This window comes from Dromiciops gliroides, chromosome 3 (assembly GCF_019393635.1).
Source record: "Dromiciops gliroides isolate mDroGli1 chromosome 3, mDroGli1.pri, whole genome shotgun sequence".
NCBI lineage: Eukaryota > Metazoa > Chordata > Mammalia > Microbiotheria > Microbiotheriidae > Dromiciops > Dromiciops gliroides.
Window position 1 is genome coordinate 636,413,472 of NC_057863.1, and position 18,182 is coordinate 636,431,653.

Below are 18,182 nucleotides of genomic sequence, written 5' to 3' on the forward strand. Positions count from 1 at the left end.
TAATAACCTCCCCCCCCCACTACCCCTCAACTAGGGTAATAAGGAGCTGGGATTCCAAGTCTATTGACTCCAAATTCCACATACTTTTTACACAATAACCTGTAATAATATGAGGTATGGCAAGAGTCTATCCATGCCAACTCCAATCTGGGCCAGGCAGTAGACTCCAGCATGGTCTGAACCCTGTTCTCTGGCTGACCTCAGGCCTTCTAGCAGAACATCTACCTGTCTCCTGCTCAAAAAGCCCAGAAAATATAACTTGTCCTGGGCACATGTTCCCATCCCTGGGACAAAGTGTTCTTAAAAGAAAACGGGGCAGCTAGGTGGCGCAGTGGATAGAGCACTGGCCCTGGAGTCAGGAGTACCTGAGTTCAAATCTGGCCTCAGACACTTAACACTTGCTAGCTGTGTGACCCTGGGCAAGTCACTTAACCCCAATTGCCTCACTAAAAAAAAAAGAAAGAAAGAAAGAAAAGGGATTTAAGTAGACAGAGGTGAAGCCCCGTCAAATGCTGAGATTCTGCCAACATATTCCAGGCATGGGGGGAGGGGTGGTAAGGGCTCACCTCTGGCTCGAAGTGTTGCTTAAACTTTTCAGGTCGGTGATCTCATCCAGAAAGTTCGGGAAGTTTTTATTGAGACCCTCAATGAGTTACAGTGGATGGATGAAACGTCTAAGAAGAGGGCTCAGGAAAAGGTCAGTGAGAGCTTTGAGGCTGGGGATGTCACTGGCCCTTGTCCCCTGGAGTAGGAGTCACAAATTTATACCACACTTTGGAAGCTGGGAAAGCAAATATTTTTGTGAATGGTCCCTCTTTTAGCCAAACTTAGACTCTGTTTTCTATTCAATTTGAGAGACTACAGGTCCTGGCTGTTTCTATTTTCCCCACATTGATGCTTTTACCTTTGTTATCTCAAGTTATCATTATATTGGGAGATTTTTAGCCACCATTTTACAAAATTGGTAATTCCACCTGCAAGACAATATATTGTACATACCTGGAGCCAAGAAGACTGAGGTTCAAATCCTGCCTTTGAAAATCATTAGCTTTGTAACACCAGTTTATCAAAGCCGAAGAGAGGATGCAATCTGCATTAGTGGAGGGAGTTCCCACACAATAAGTTCCTCCATTCTCCTGAAATCACTGACATTTCCTGCATTCACATATATAGAAAATAAAATTAAGGTTCAGAAAAGGGAAATGACTTGCAGGTATTTGAACCCAAGTCTCATTTATCCAAATCCAGTGTTCTTTTTACTCTGTGCCCCACTACCTACTTTATTGTAGGCCACAGCCATCAAGGAGCAGATCGGCTACCCAGACTACATTTTAGAAGAGCAAAACAAGAAACTCGATGATGAATATTACCAGGTGAGGCCATCACCCCCACTGGTCACTCACTGATTTCATTTTCTTCAATGATGCTAATCAGGATGGTAAAGAACTGGAAACAATGTGGGTGCCCATTAGATAGTGCTGTGATGTAACACCACCCTTGTCCTAGAAGGGGGTCTCCATATGTGGTCCAAGGATTACTCAAAGCCTGAAGGTTCAAAATAATAAATCCATCGAAAAGAAACATGACCAAATATTCCCCTGGTAAAAGCAATTCCCAAAGGGGTGACAAAAGAGGGAATTCCCAAGAAGGTAAGAGCCTCAGGCTTGAATTAACTCCCCATACTCTAATGGGATCCTTGAGCCCATGACAATGGTGTAGACAGATATTATAAATATGAGAGATTCAGGGAAGCCTGGAAAGACTGGTCTGAACTGATGGGGACTGATGGCCACAGAATCAGGATAATAAGACTTAAGACAATTACAGGAATAGAAATGAGCATCACATTAAAGGGAAAGGGAATTCTTGATATCTAGGTACCAATCCTAGCTCCAGAACACAGGGAAGGGAACATGGCTTCTGAATGTCAGCAGAAAGTTTGGGGAAAGCTGGGAATGAGCCTAAAAAGGGCTGGGATATTACAAATGCTATCAGGTACAGTTACTCTATGGATTATTGTGGCTTAACAATTTTCCTTTGTCATGAGGGAGACTTCGGTGCTAAGGGCAACCACATCTATCAGTGACTGATAAAAACAAAATCATTCCTAAATCTTTTCTTTATTGGTCTGTTTATTTATTAATAAAATAACCAGCAGGTTGGTCCAAGAGCAGCCCTTCTCTTCATGCTCACTGATTCTCTCAAAAAGTAAAAATAAAAAATCCACCTTCGTCCTTTGGATTAATTATTTTCTATATTAACATTTCTTTTCCTTAGCTGAACTTCACTGAGGACACATTCTTTGAGAATACACTGGAGAACCTTAAGTCCAATGCACAGAAAGGCCTGAAGAAACTGAGGGAGAAGGTAGACCAGGATGTGTGAGTACAAGGGCAGTAGGAAAAGAGAGGCCTCTTAGGCAGAACTGATCAACAATAATAAAAATGAGAGCACACATTTCTATAGCACTTTAGGGTTTGCAAAATGCTTGACAAATATCTCATTTCATCCTCATAACAACCCTAGGAGGTAGGTGCTGTTACTATTCACTGAGGTCCAGAGATTTTCAGACTTGGCCAAGGTTACAGAGCTAGGAAGGCTAATCTTTTTGACTGCAGGACTGGCACTCTAACCAATGCATCACTTAGCTGTCTAAGCGCTCTGATTTACCACCTTAAATCATCAAGCATTTTTTTTTTAAGCAATCGGAGGTAAGTGACTTGCCCAGGACCACACAGTTAGTATCCAAGGTTAGATTTAAACCCAGGTCCTACTGACTCCAGTACTGGTTCTCTATCCACTGTACCACCTAGCTGCCCCTCATCAAGCTTTTAAAATGAATTTATGCACAAATATGAAAATCTTTCCCAAAAGCCCACTTTTCTTGCCTTCTGAAAGAGAACTGACTTTTTTTCTTGATGACTTGGGGTTATTATGATGAAAGGCAATGAAATACAGGGGAAAGAGCCCTGGATTTATACTCTGAGGACCTGGGTTCAAATCCCCATTCTGTTGATTACTTCCTGTACCCCCTTGATCAAATCACTTCTCTCTGACTTCAGTTTCCCCATCTGTAAAATGAGTGACTATAATGAAAATTGTGGCTTAGGGAAAGAGCTCTGTCCTTGAATACAAAAGCACTGGCTCTGTTCATTACTAACTGTGTGACCTTGGAAGAGTCACATGACTTTTGTAAGCCTTAGTTTCAGATGTGAAATGGAATGGAGAAGGGTGGGGTTTGGAGGAGGTGACCACCGTGGCCCCTCCCATCTCTAAATTGATGATCCTTTGATCTTGCAACTCAAAGAAGGCTTCCTGGGCACCTGAGCCAGGTCTTAAAAGATAGTTGAGAGGGTGGAAATGAAGCTCCCTTCCAACACTGAGATTGGCTGTATCCAGGCATGGGAGGTGTCCCACTGGAATGCACAGGGGCAGATGGGAGAAGTCAGGACAACACTGGGGAGTGGCAGTTTAGCTTTTTTTGGGGGGTGAGGCAATTGGGGTTAAGTGACTTGCCCAGGATCACACAGCTAGTAAGAGTTAAGTGTCTGAGGCCAGATTTAAACTCAGGTCCTCCTGACTCCAGGGCCAGTGCTCTATCCACTGTGCCACCTAGCTGCCTGGCAGTTTGGCTTTAATGTGGAGCAGATTTAGAACTGATAGCGTCCTAAGTAACATCGTCTCCAACCCCCATATTTTACAGACCAGTAAACTGAGGCTCAGAGAGGGGTCAGAGGTTAATAAAGAGCAAAGCTGGGATATGAGACCTGGTTATCCCACGCAAAATCCCATGTTCTTTCCACTGAGCCAGGCTGCCCCTTTCAGATACTTTTCATTATCAATATTATAACAAAGGTATGAATTTGAAGTCAGAAGATCTGTATTCAAATCATCCCAACTCTGCCACTGACTTTGTGACCTTGGGCAAATGACAACCTCTCTGTGTCTCAGTTTCCTCTTCTGAAAAATGGCGTCTGGTCCCCTCCAGTCCCAGATCCTGTGACCTGGTTTCAATCTCTGCTTCAGCCACTTATTGCCTGTGTGACCTTAGATAAGTGACTTAACCTCTCTAGGTCTTAGTTTCTTCACCAGTAGGGCTAGATGAGATGTCTGGTGTACCTTCCGGCTCTAAGTCTATGATCCTACAATTACCTCAAAGGACTTTGTTTCACAGCGTGTGTCTTATTAACATTAAAACACAGTGGCAGGGCAGGTAGGTGGCATAGTGGATAGAGCACCAGCCCTGGATTCAGGAGGACATGAGTTCAAATCCAGCCTCAGACACTTGACACTTACTAGCTGTGTGACCCTGGGCAAGTCACTTAACTCCAATTGCCTCACCAAAAAACAAAAAAACAAAAACAAAACAAAAAAACACAGTGGCATAGCGCCTGTGGTGAGGAAAAGGACAAAGGAAAGGATTCAGTCTGCCCAAGATGAGGCATTTTGCATGAAGCTTCCAAAATAATAATTTTTGTGCTTGTTATTCAGTTGTTTCAGTTGTGTCCCGCCCTTCCTGACCATATTTGGGGTTCCCTGGGTAAAGATACTGGAGTGGTTTGCTATTTCCTTCTCCAGCTCATTTTACAGATAAGGAAACTGAGACAAACAGGGCTAAGTGACTTGCCCAGGGTCACACGGTAAGGTTTTGAGGCCAGATCTGAGCTTATGAAGAAGAATCTTCCTGCCTCCAGGCCGGGAGCTCTAACCACTGTTCCACCCAGCCGCCTTAAAATAATAATATTAATACCCAAAATAATAAAAGCACACGTGTCCAGATCTCTTTTAGCCCCACCCAACAACCCTGCAAGCTGGGTAGTATTGGTGTCATTATCCCCATTTTATAGATGAGAATAGAGTATAGTGGTTTGGCAAAGTGCTCACAGCCCTTCCCTGATGCTAGACCAGATTACTTCTGCATGGGACAGCTCTTGCTCACAGGCACCAGACCTAATCATTGGCCACTGTCTTCTTTTTCAGCTGGATCATCGGTGCAGCTGTGGTCAATGCCTTTTACTCTCCAAATCGAAACCAGATTGGTAGGTGATACCGGCCCTTGCCTTCTGCTCTCTGCTGAAATCTGTCCCTCTCCTTCCTACCCCTCCTCATTTGGTGGCCCTGACAGTGAGAAGGGAGGAGGGCCATAGGCTCCCAGATGGAGAGCCAGAAGCATCATCAAAGGGCGTTTGGTCTAATCTCTATTTTATAGATGAGGAAATGGAGGACCTGGTCTGTAATTCCTGTATAGAGGAGGCAACAGAAGTATCACCTCCCACCAGTGATGTATAAACTGGGGAAAAAAGTTTTAGCTTGGATAGGAGGGTGACCAAAAAGCATTTCATAAGGAGATATATGAAGTTCTCCTCTTGGTCTACTGCATAGATAGAATAATGCCAATGGTAGAACATCAGGCCATTTCAAATGGGTTTCAGTACATAATTTGCCAATCATACTCTTAAACTCCTTCCCTTCAGAAGTGTTTCCCTAGCATCTTTTAATCTTTGGGATTCCCTGTCGTTATTATAATTCCACTGTGGATCCCTTAGAGGCCATTCCATAATGGCCTGACCCTTCACAACAAGGGCATTTCCTGCTGAGATAATATCTGTAATCTCAGTTGGGGACAGTAAAGTTTCCATAAGGCAAGTAACATCAGCCCAAGTGGCTTGATATATATTAAATATAGTCCTTAACTGTGAAATTACAACGTTTGGATGTTTCTCAAAACTAGGGAAGATTGCTTTCCATGAGCTCAAGTCACCTGGTTTAAAGGGGTTATATTTCCTAACCTGAATTGGCACTCCCTTTTTACTGTGTTCTATAGCTTCCTGCAGGGGTAGTAGTTTCTGCTGATCTGATGCTAAAGACTGGCCAATATCTGTTTCTGAAGCTGGGTTACCTCCAGCAGAGGGAGCTATCTTAGCGTCTCTCTCTCTCTCTCTCTCTCTCTCTCTCTCTCTCCATGTGGTGTACCTTTAATCTCTTTCCACATTACAACAATGATAGTAACGATAATGAGATTTATAGTTATGTGAAGTATCGTGAGTATGGTATTAGAATTTATTTCAACTGCAGGCATAAAATTCCTACTAATATTAAACACATTTTCAGTGGAGACAGTTACTCCCATACCATTATACCAAAAAGATTTTGCTGTGTGAGTGAGGAGGAAACCGATAACACAATGAAGGAATATTGAATAAGTTAGATGTCTAAGTTTGGACAGGATGCTACCCCAACACGTTCCAATGAGAAAAATCGAAAAAACCAAAGGGAAAACGAGATATTCGAACATATTTTGCCCTTTAAACTGGACTGGCTTTTTCCCTTTAAAGCAAGGCTTTTAGAGGCTTAAAGGCTTTAAGGGAGATTAGGCAAAGGGAAAGTCCATGGGAGGGGGCGGTATTTGGAAAATCCACCAAATTAGCTGGCTTGTGGCCAAACTAGGAAAGGTGGGAGGGTCCTTAAGGTCCCTTCCGGTCGCCAAACTGTGAGATTTAAAATTGGATACAAAAGCATTAAACTCCCTTTTAACCTTTCCCATATATATATATATATATATATATATATATATATATATATCAGACCAGTAAGTGAAAGAAGCCTCTGATCTTTAGTTAGAGCTTTTATTGTTTGGGAATTACAAGGTGATGTTCATTAGAGAGATAGGAAAGTAGAAATACAAACAAATAGTCTTAGATGTAAGCTTAGTCTATATTCCGTATAGAACTCACCAAAAACCAGTATAGAGCTCACCAAAAACCCAAGGCCCCCTCTGAGGTTGAGAACCCCTTAAAGCACGTTCTGTTACGGAGGACCGGGCCCAGTCGAACCTGAGTCAGCGTCTGTGTGTGCAGAGCAAGCCAGCGAGCGAGGAGAGCGGAAAAGAGACATCACTTCCGTTCTCTCCTTGCCTTTAAGCTCGCACCCCGGAAATGGAGTGCTTAGCAGACACACTGGCGGTTCGTCATGGTCTCCTCCCCGAAAGGGTAGTCCTTCAAAAAACTGGCGTCTTTCAGTTATCGCTAACTGACTGTTAAAACTTTCACTTTTTCACCACAAGTGTCATATAACAGAAAGATCTCTGGATCTCTGGATCTATCCCTGGCTTTGGAGTCAGAGGATCTGGATTCGAATCCAGCCACTGACACTTCCTAGCTGTGTGACCTTAGGTGATTCACTTGCACTTTCTGGGCTTCAGTTTCCTCATCTCCAAAATAGAGATTGGACTAAATGGCCTCTGAGGACCCTTCCAGCTCTGGGTCTGGGAGCCTAGGAGCCCTTGTCTCTCGTGCAGTGTTTCCGGCTGGGATCTTGCAGCCCCCCTTCTTCAGCAAGCAGCAACTTCAGGCCTTGAATTTCGGGGGGATCGGGATGGTGATTGGCCATGAGATCACGCATGGGTTTGACGACAATGGTGAGTAGCGTCCTCTTCCTCCCCTCATTCCTTTCACACACACACACACACATACACACACATACGTACACACACACACAGACACACAGACACAGACACACACAGACATATACACACAGACACACACAGACATACACACACACAGACACAGACACACACACAGACACAGACACAGACACACAGACACACACAGACACAGACACACAGACACACACAGACACAGACACACAGACACATACACAGACAGACACAGACACACAGACACACAGACACAGACACACACAGACACACATACACACACAGACACACACACAGACACACACACACACACAGACACACAGACACAGACACACACACATACACACACATACACACACATACACACACACACACACATACACACACCCTGGGTCCAATCCCTATCGGGAGAAACCAATGATAACATTCAAAGCTTCAGTGCTGAGGATCCAGGCTGGGGTGGGGGTAGGGATAGGGGAGACAGAGATGGCCATGTCATTGTGTCTGGCCTCAAAGGCCACCCATCCTGATGCAGGAGATGGGACACCCGAGTGTACAAAAGTCAATAATGAAGGAGGAGCTCGGTGCTACTGCATGGTGCCTGGACAAGAAGGACAGAGGAGGGGAAGGAGCTTGGGCTTGGAATCAGGAGAAAACCTGATTTGAGGGAGGGAGGGAGGGAGAGAGAGAGAAAGGAAGAAAGGAAGGAAGGAAGGAAGGAAGGAAGGAAGGAAGGAAGGAAGGAAGGAAGGAAGGAAGGAAGGAAGGAAGGAAGGAAGGAAGGAAGGAAGGAAGGAAGGAAGGAAGGAAGGAAGGAAAAGAAAGAAAAGAAGGAAAGAAGGAAGAAAAAGAAAGAAAGAAAAAGAAAGAAAGGAAGGAAGGAAGGAAGGAAGGAAGGAAGGAAGGAAGGAAGGAAGGAAGGAAGGAAGGAAGGAAGGAAGGAAGGAAGGAAGGAAGGAAGAGAAATAGTCTCTACCCTCAAGTTGCTCATAGTCTAATGAGGGAGACAAAAAGAGGAGAGGGGAGGAGAACTAGGAAAGGCACCCTACACAGCCATGGGGTAGAAAGTCAGAGGATTCCCAAAGTAATACAGTCACATGAGAAATGTGGAGGTATCCTGGGCCAAGCTCCCTCCTTCAATGGAGTTTTGGGGTTTATGGCTCCACCCTCCAATTAATGTACTAGAGGATACAACATATAGAGAGATAATTAAATAGCAATTGTGAAGAAAAGAGAACACTAAGAGTTGGGGGACAAGAAAAGTCATAAGAAGTGACTATGAACTGAGGCTTGAAAGAAGTTAGGGGTTATATCAGACAGAATTGAACAGGAAGTGCATTCCAGACAAGATAAAACCTGGGCAAAGACATGGAGGTAGGGGATAGAATGTCAAGTTTAAGTTAGTTAGCCATTATGGCTAGGAAAGCCCACAAGCATAAAAGTTGTGCCTATGAAGTCATAAGAAGTATTTAGACTATCAAATTCAAGTTGGCAAGTGTCTCTAGGTGAGCTATATGCATCTTGGCTGAACATACATTTCTGGGTTTTGGTAAGAGCCCAATCAGTGCTTAGAAATGTTCACCATGGGCATTGATGTATTATGATCGAATCACTCATCACATTTGCCAACAAGAGTGAAACAAAATCAACATCTATGTGCTGTGCTTCTCTAGAATGTTTGGTGCCCCTACTGACTCTCAGATGACCCAGAGTCACAATTACTTTCAGGCAGTGGTAGCAACTTTTTTTACTTTTCTTTTCAGTGTTGGTGATGTTAAACAGCCATGGACAGAAACGGGGCGGGTTGTGTTTTAGGGATATTTTGGCATCCCTGGTAGTCCTAGAGCCACTTCTGTCCTCCCCTGGGTAGTCCCCTTCCCTCCTCTCCCCCAGGCAGGAACTTTGACAAAGATGGAAACATGTTGGATTGGTGGAGTAACTTCTCATCCCAGCACTTCAAGGAACAGACAAAGTGCATGGTGTACCAGTATGGCAACTACACCTGGGACCTGGCTGGTGGACAGCATGTGAGTGACAGTGGCCCGGGCCAAATTCAGCCACCACCTTGCTTGCCAGGGCATTGAGTCCTCAGAGGAAGCTGGGGAAATAAGAGACTGGAGATCAGGGAATTGGGATAGGACTTGACAGCTGTGCCATTCGATTAATCAATTAACCAACAAGAATTTTTAAAGCATCCGTTATTTGCCAGGCACTATCTGAGGTCTCTGTCCTTAAGAAGTTACATTCTAATGGGGGGAGACATTATGGACACATATAGGTTTCTGCCAGATAAATCAAAAAAGATACAAAATAGCTCCAGAGGGGAATTCACAAAGTTTAGACTGATTCAACCCCTGCTGTATGCCAGGCCATGCATGTAAAAACAGATAAAGCATGGGGGCAGCTAGGTGGCGCAATGGATAGAGCACTGGCCCTGGATTCAGGAGTACCTGACTTCAAAGCCAGCCTCAGACACTTAACACTTATTAGCTGTGTGACCCTGGGCAAGTCACTTAACCCCAATTGCCTCACTAAAAAAAAACCCAAAAAACAAACAAACAAACAAAAAACAGATAAAGCAGAAGATACTTGGAGGAAGGAAAGAGCAAGAATGAAGTGAGGGATCAGGGAAGGCTTCCTTTAGGAGGTGGCAATTGAGCTGAGCCTTGGAGGAGACTGGGGACTGTAAGAGGGGGGAGGTATGGAGGGGAAACATTCCATGCCTGAGGCACCAGGGCAAAGGAGGCAGATTTCAGGGAACAGTGTAAGATGGTGCTGAATTGGGGGAGTTTGAAATGTCTTGTTCCCGCTATCCTGCCTTCCCTTTCTCATACCCACAGGTGAGTGGGATTGGCACACTAGGAGAAAACATTGCAGATAATGGAGGCATACGGCAAGCTTATAAGGTAAGTTGGATTCCATTCCTCCATTGGACACTTATTGAGTGCCTACTGCATGCAATGCAGGGCCCTGTGTCAGGATATATTATGAAATTATTTCTTGAGTTTTTGAAGTACTGGAAGACAAACAAAAGGATCTTGGTATCTAGAACAGGAATGGATCTCAGAAATTATCTACTCTAACCCCCTAATTTTACAGATAGGGAAACTGAGGCAGGGAGAGGTGAAATGAGTCATAACTCAAATGTGGGTCCTCTGACTCTAAACCTAGATCATAGATCTAAAATCAGAAAGGACCTTAGAAGCCATCTAGGCCCCTTTTCATTTAATGGGTGAGCAAACTGAGGCCCAGAGGAGTCACATTACTTGCCCAGTCACAGAAGCAGTCAGCCCCAAAGCCGGGATATGAACTGGGACCCTCTGACTCCTAATCTGTTACTAGTCCATGATGCTTCCTCTGTTTACTTTTAGCTGGAAAGGGCCTCTATTTACAAGGTTTTGCCTGTGGTGTCCCCAAACTGCAAACACCAAACAGGGATACCCAGGGCTATTGCATGGAACCATGAATAAAGAACAGGGCCTGGAGTCAAGAAGACCTGATCTCAAAAACAGCCTCAGACACTGATTAGCTGTGTGACCTTAGGTGAGATACTTAACCATCATTTGCCTTAGTTTCCTCATATGTGAAATGGGCATAAGAATAGTTCCTCCCTCACAGGGTTATTATGATGATCAAAGGAGATAATAATTGTAAGGCGCTTAACACACAGTGCCTTACACATAGTGGGTGCTCTCTATAAATATTTATATGGTGCTATAGAACTGTTAACGATTATTATTGTGCCCATGGAAGTTTGGGCTGTCCCTACTCTTGAAAAATATCTTGCCAGGATGGGCTCTCATACATTCTGGGTAACACAGGCTTTGTCTGTCTATCCTGCACATAGGCTTACATAAAGTGGATGGAACAAGAAGGGAGAGAGCCCAGACTGCCGGGACTGAATCTTACCCATGAACAGCTTTTCTTCATCAACTTTGCCCAGGTGAGATCTTCAGGCCTTTTAATTGGATAGGGATGGACCTCCTCAGTCCCCACCCCAAACCCACCACCCGCTGTGTCTTGCCCACCCTCACCTTCCTCAGCCAAAGGGACTAAAGTTTTCTTGACTTTCAGTAGGTCCCACATAGACTTTACCACAACTAGGGCAGGGTGACTGTAACTTTTCCCCAGGGGGCTAAACTATAGAGGGGTCTGACACTCATACAATATTCTTCCTGTACTGTTTTAATAACTGAACTTAGCACCTAGTTAGCAATAAAAATGTGTTAAAAGAAGAAACCAGCAGATAGTGAGCACAGAATACCCTTCCTTCCCTCACTTTCTCCCCAACAGAGGCCTTACAGTGTGCCCCATGTTCCCTATCCTCCCCTCAGCTGAATTTTCTCAGGTACCAAGATTGCTAGTTCCAACTTTCTACATGGACCTTTCAGAATATCCTTCACCTGAGGAAAAATCTAATTCTCAACTGTTTAGTCAGCAGTACTGTGGAGCAGTACTGTGGTTGAGACTCTGCTTAAATGAAAAGAATTCTTTATACAAAACATGAGAGATTGACGGGTGGGAGGGATCTGGAAGTGTCTCATTTTATTGATGTGTAGACTGAGGCCCAGAGAAGGAAAGTAGGTGACAGGTGGGATTTGAATTGAGGTCCTCTCAACTGCATTGAAACATTAGGCTGGCCACTCTTGTAATAGATATTTTAGCTTCTCTTCCCACCAGCATCGAAAATCTTCACAACAAACCTGCTTTAAAGGCAGAGTAATATTGAATTACCCCCACTTGACAGATGAGGTAATTAAGGCACAGAGAAGGACAATGACTTTGCTAAGGCCTCTTGACTAGTAAGTCACAGTATCACATACTTTAAGAGTTTGAACAGACCAGCAGCCTTCTAGTCTAATCCATGCCCGAAGGGAATCCTTACTATATACTATACCCAAGAAGTGGTCACTCAGCCTCTGCTTAAAGATCTCCAGAGAGGGGAAAACCCACAGTCTCTTGGGGCAGCCCCTTCCACTTAGGGATGGCTTTGGGTGTTAGGAAGTCATTCGTTTTTTTTGTTTTGTTTTGTTTTGTTTTTTAGTGAGGCAATTGGGGTTAAGTGACTTGCCTAGGGTCACACAGCTAGTAAGTGTTAAGTGTTTGAGGCCGGATTTGAACTCAGGTACTCCTGACTCCAGGGCCAGTGCTCTATCCACTGTGCCACCTAGCTGCCCCGGAAGTCATTCGTTTTGAAAGCAGATAACAGGCTCCTTCTCTAGTCTAGTCTTCTTCTGCCTGAAGGTGCCTGGTTCCTTAAAGCAGTCCTCACATGACATGGAATTATGTGGCTTCTGGCTCTTTTTCATGTTGTTTCAAAACTTCTTTCCACTCTCATCCCATCCTGCAGGTCCCTCTTCCTATATACACAGTGACTGGATTAGTGAGGCCTGATGATGGGAGGTTTGAAAGATGGTGATAAAAAAAAAAGATGGTGAAGGGTTAGGTTGGGTTGGGCTAGGTTGGATGGGAATAGGCTTGTTCTGAGAAAGCAAAGTGTTGGGAACCACAGCTAAGGATGGGATAATTCTAGCTGGGCCCATTGTACTCTACCACTGGGATGTGTGAGCTGCTGCCCAGGCCCTATGAGAACACACGCTCTTTGCCCACAGGTTTGGTGTGGATCCTACAGACCAGAGTACGCCAGCCAGTCTATAAAGACAGACGTCCACAGTCCCCTGAAGTACAGGCAAGTAGAACACTCTGAACTCACCTACTGAGGCCAAGGAAGCCAAATCTCTGAATATCCCCAGCTGCTGGGACTTCTACCAGACAACCCACTGCAAAGAAATCCCACTTACAAACCAGCCTTTCCTCTTTCCTGAGCCAGGCTGGTTTTAAATGGGGTATCCTTGAGTGAGACATTTGGGGAGGCTCTAACCCTCTCATGGCTGGAACAAGGTAGTCAGAAGAACATGGGAAAATTGGGAGCTAACATATCAGCAGAGCTGGAACAAGGGCTGGCCAACAGAACTCTGTCCTAGGGCACTGGATTTAAAGTCTTCCAAATTGAAAGTGCATTTATTTTATTTTATTTTTTGCAGGGCAATGAGGGTTAAGTAACTTGCCCAGGGTCACACAGCTAGTAAGTGTCAAGTGTCTGATTCCAGATTTGAACTCAGGTCCTTCTGAATCCAGAGCTGATACTTTATCTACTATACCACCTAGCTGCCCCCTAAAGTGCATTTATTTTAGAGACTAATAACAATTCTCTCGGATCCTAAATACAGTAGGACTGTATTTAGTAGTAAATACAATTTAAATACAGTAGGACTTAGTAATAGACTAATGAGAATAATTAAAAGAGGAAGCCACTCTATGATGAGGCTGCCATCCCCTGGTGAAGTTTGGGGTATGTATACCCTGAGCAGAAAACTTTCTAGTTACCACTCCACTCATCAGGGGGCACCAGCTCTCCATTGGCCTTGCCCTGTATACTGTTGGCACACATTCAGAATACCACACCATCCCTCAACTCATCGCCTCCCCCTGACCCCATGAATCTTATGACCCTAGATTCAGGATCATGGTCTTGGTTTAGTGGGAAAGGAAGGAGAATTGTCTACATCTACGGGAGTATATTTTCCCCTATAGAAAATTGACCTGCCCTTGTCCTAACCATTCCCAAGGAACCCCCCACTATAGTCAGGCCCCAAGCTCTAGACCAGGGGTTATTTATCCGGAGTCCATAGACCTCCAAGGGATCCATGAATAAATCTTAGGGGGTCCATGACTCTGAATGAGGAAAACTGTGGTGGCGTTATTCAGTGGTGTCTGACTCTTAGTGATGCCATGGACTATAGCACCCCAGCCCCTTCTATCCTCCACTACCTCTCAAAGTCTGTCCAAGTTCATATTCATTGTTTCCGTAAGAAAATCACATCTTTATTTTCACTGACCTTTCAGTTCTTTGGAATCCTTTATATTTTTGTGTATTTAAAAACATGTTTCTGAACAAGGTTCCCCAGCCTTCTCCCAATTGCCAAAGGGGCCCATGATGCCCAAAAGGTGAAGGAGGGCTGCTCTAAACCTTGCCCTCCCCACATAAAATGGGTAGGACCCAGGCCTCAAGCTCAGCTGGGTGAGGTTAGCTAAGAGAGTAAACTATGTTACTTGTGATGGTGACCCTTCTGGGATGCACCTAAGGCAAAGCAGGGATAGAAGAGGGAGCTTCAGTGTCACTGCAGAGCCAGCAGAAAACTGTCAGGGCCAAGACACACCTTTAGATTCCCTGCATGTGGCACCATCTAATTATGTCAACCCTGTTTGGTAGGTGGCATAGAAGGGAGCTTAGAAGTCTATGAAGTTGGGGGCAGCTAGGTGGTTCAGTGGGTAAAGCCCCAGCCCTAGATTCAGGAGGACCTGAGTTCAAATCTGGACTCAGACACTTGACACTTACTAGCTGTGTGACCCTGGGCAAGTCACTTAACCCTCATTGCCTCACCAAAAAAAAAAAATCTATGAAGCAACCTCCTTTACATATGGAAGCTTCAAGGCATACAAAGGGTGGGCATTGGGTAGTGGCAGAGCTGACACAGGGACTAACAATAATAATGATAATTGGGGAAGGACCTGGACCTGGCAACAGGAACTCCCAGGGAGGAAATTCCCTCTACCAGTTCTACAATTTCAGTCTTACAACCTTGCCCAGAGAACTGAGAAGTTACAAGTTAGTGTATATCAAGGGAAGTACTTGAATACAGTCTTCCTGGCATCTAGCTCTCTACCTACTGGGTCATACTGTCACCATTCTTTCTGTTATAATAATAAGAAGTAACATTTATCTAGCCATATTTAATATATTGTATTATATATTATATAAAATTATATATTATGATATGTAATATGGCATGATTTGGTTTTATCATATGATATAACATAATATATAATATTAGGGCAACTAGGTGGTACAGTAGTTAAAGTGCTGGGCCTGGAATGAGGAGGACCTGAGTTCAAATCTAGCCTCAGACTTAGATCTTCTTAGCTGTGTGACCTTGGGCAAGTCACTTTACTCTGTTTACCTCACTTTTCTCATCTGTAAAATAAGCCAGAGAAGGAAATGGCAGACCACTCCAGTATCTTTGCCAAGAGAACCCTAAATGGGGTCATGGAAAGTCAGATATCACAGAACAACAAATAATAATTAATAAATGGCATGTTCATATAATAGACATGCATGTATTATAATAATGAGCATATATGATTATAATATATTTATTTTATAACTTGTATATAGCATATATTATTGTGCTATAATATATTACATGTAATAATATAATTATATAATAATTATATATTATATAATGTATATAATGTAATAATATAATAATATAATGTGATTATATGAATACATTGTTTTCATGTTGCATTATACTTATGTTATACATTACACATCATAAATGTATGATATCTACATATGTCTCAGTTTTCTCATCTACAAAATGAGGATAATAGCACGTATGTCACAAGATCGTTGTGAGGATCAAGTAAGATAATGCCAGCTCTTAATATTATTTGGTCCTCACAGTAGCATTGTGAGGTAGGTGCTGTTATTATTCCCAATTTACAAATGGGAAAACTGAAGGTGAGAAGTAACTTGCCCAGGGCCATACAGCCAGTGTCTGAGGCAGGATTCAAATTCAGGTCTTCCTAACTCCACTCTGATAACTGGCTGCTGATATCGCCATACCCCATGTCCTCCTGTCTCCCAATGCAGACTTCTTTCCTAAGTCACATTCTTTTTTTGTTTGTTTGTTTGCTTTGTAGGGCAATGAGGGTTAAGTGACTTGTCCAAGGTCACACAGCTGGTAAGTGTCAAGTGTCTGAGGCCAGATTTGAACTCCGGTCCTCCTGACTCCAGGGCTGGTGCTTAAGTCACATTCTTAAAATGCTAGAGTTGTCATTGCCCCTGTCATGGTTGCTTACCTGAGCTAGCAGTTTGTTGTACATTTGTGTCCATCTCTTCATAACCCCATATGGGGTTTTCTTGGCAAAGATACTAAAGTGGTTTGTAATTTCCTTCATTTTACAGATGAGGAAACTGAGGCAAACAGGGTTAAGTGACTTGCCCAGGGTCACACAGCTAGTTGGTGTCTGAGGTTGGATGGGACCTCAAGTCTTCCTGTCTCCAAGTCCAGGGCTCTATCCACTGCACCATATAGCTGTCCATTGAGCTAGCAGAAGTCTGTAACTTTGTTTTCATCCCTCCTCCCACTTGTGTTCCTTAGGGTTATGGGGTCCTTGCAAAACTTTGAAGCCTTCTCTGAAGCCTTCCATTGCCACAACGGGACAGTCATGCACCCCGAGGAGAAATGCAGAGTATGGTAGCTGAAGACGGAGCCCAAATCCTGTGCTTCAATTCCACAGTTAGTCCCAAGTGGTCTACGAAGTGGGCTTTGACAGCTGGGCCCCAGCTTTGAGCTGGCCACATGCCCAGTGCTTTCTCCCCTTCTGTCCCAGTCCAGGGCAATGCCTGCCCCAGCTATTGTCTCCACCCAGAGACAGATATAGGAATGGAGATACCAGTGGTTCTTGACTACTAGTCAGCCTGAGACTTGGGAGCTTCTTCTGGGAGGGGAAATGACTGTTTCAAATGACATCTCGACTGTTATTAAACCACCTAGTTCTTTAAAAAAAATACATTCATATTTTTCAGCCGGGTCCCTCAATACAAGAGATCCAGAGCCTGAATGGATGATTACACACTTAAGATGTTTCATTAAATGTAATCCAACCACACATTGTAGCTGCTACCATGTTACCTCTTTCTGGCTAGCCCAATGGGTTCACTTTTTGGTGTAGAAATTTGTAATTCTGTGTCTACTTTCCTAAGCACCTGGTGTATGTTAAATGTCTGAGTGTTTCAGACTCATGCAAAATAAACCTATCTGAAGCCCACTTTGCCCTATGAAGGGTTGTTATTTGTGTCCTGGAGGTTTAAATTAAGTTGGGGAGTAATTTTCCTTTTGGAAGGGAATAGGAAGGAAAGAGGAAGGAAGGAAGGAAGGAAGGAAGGAAGGAAGGAAGGAAGGAAGGAAGGAAGGAAGGAAGGAAGGAAGGAAGGAAGGAAGGAAGGAAGGAAGGAAGGAAGGAAGGAAGGAAAGGAGGGAGTAAGGGGGAAAGGGGGAAGGAAAGAATATGAATAATAAATGAATTAAGTGTAGAAAAGGTATTTATAGTCACCTACTATTCAAAAAGCATTAATCCTTAGGAAACAAAACCTAGAGTGAGATACAGTCTTTCCCCTCAAATAACTTATATTCTTTTTTGCCTATTTAAAAAAAATCATTTGTGATATATAATTATATTTTATACATATAGCAAACATAGATATATATACAGACACATATATGACATATATAATGTAAATTTTCTACATTATTACATTTAGACATACCCAGATATGTTCTAATAAAGATAACTTAGTATTTTAATTCCTTAAATTGTTTTATAAATAACAAATACATATCAATTTATATGACAATTTTAAAAAATATAATTACTATATAAATAATACCTAAATAACTCATAAATGCACAACATATGTGTGTATAAATACATATATACTCCTGTACCCTTCACAGCATACCCCCCCACACCTTTTCAGATTAAACATTTTTTATTTATATCTTTCTCTTCCAATCTCTATCCCTCCCTTGCCCCCTCCCCTTCCCTCCTCCCTGAGGCAGTTAATAATCTGATAAGGGTTATGCATACATGATCATAACAAACATCATCATATTTGTCA

At 43.4% G+C, this 18,182-nt stretch overlaps 1 protein-coding gene across 2 annotated transcripts in view; it reads left to right on the forward strand.

Moving 5' to 3' along the window:
- Positions 1 to 17,322, forward strand: part of MMEL1 (membrane metalloendopeptidase like 1) — a 56,420-nt gene extending 39,098 nt beyond the window's left edge. For both annotated transcript variants that reach the window (XM_043990654.1, XM_043990655.1), the window contains 10 exons: positions 599 to 697; positions 1,290 to 1,373; positions 2,278 to 2,381; positions 4,981 to 5,039; positions 7,298 to 7,417; positions 9,329 to 9,462; positions 10,276 to 10,341; positions 11,283 to 11,378; positions 13,048 to 13,124; positions 16,663 to 17,322. In XM_043990654.1, the coding sequence (XP_043846589.1) occupies positions 599 to 697; positions 1,290 to 1,373; positions 2,278 to 2,381; positions 4,981 to 5,039; positions 7,298 to 7,417; positions 9,329 to 9,462; positions 10,276 to 10,341; positions 11,283 to 11,378; positions 13,048 to 13,124; positions 16,663 to 16,762 (939 nt within the window). In that variant the 3' untranslated portion in view covers positions 16,763 to 17,322. The remainder of the gene's footprint in view (positions 1 to 598; positions 698 to 1,289; positions 1,374 to 2,277; positions 2,382 to 4,980; positions 5,040 to 7,297; positions 7,418 to 9,328; positions 9,463 to 10,275; positions 10,342 to 11,282; positions 11,379 to 13,047; positions 13,125 to 16,662) is intronic.
- Positions 17,323 to 18,182: the final 860 nt, after the last annotated feature.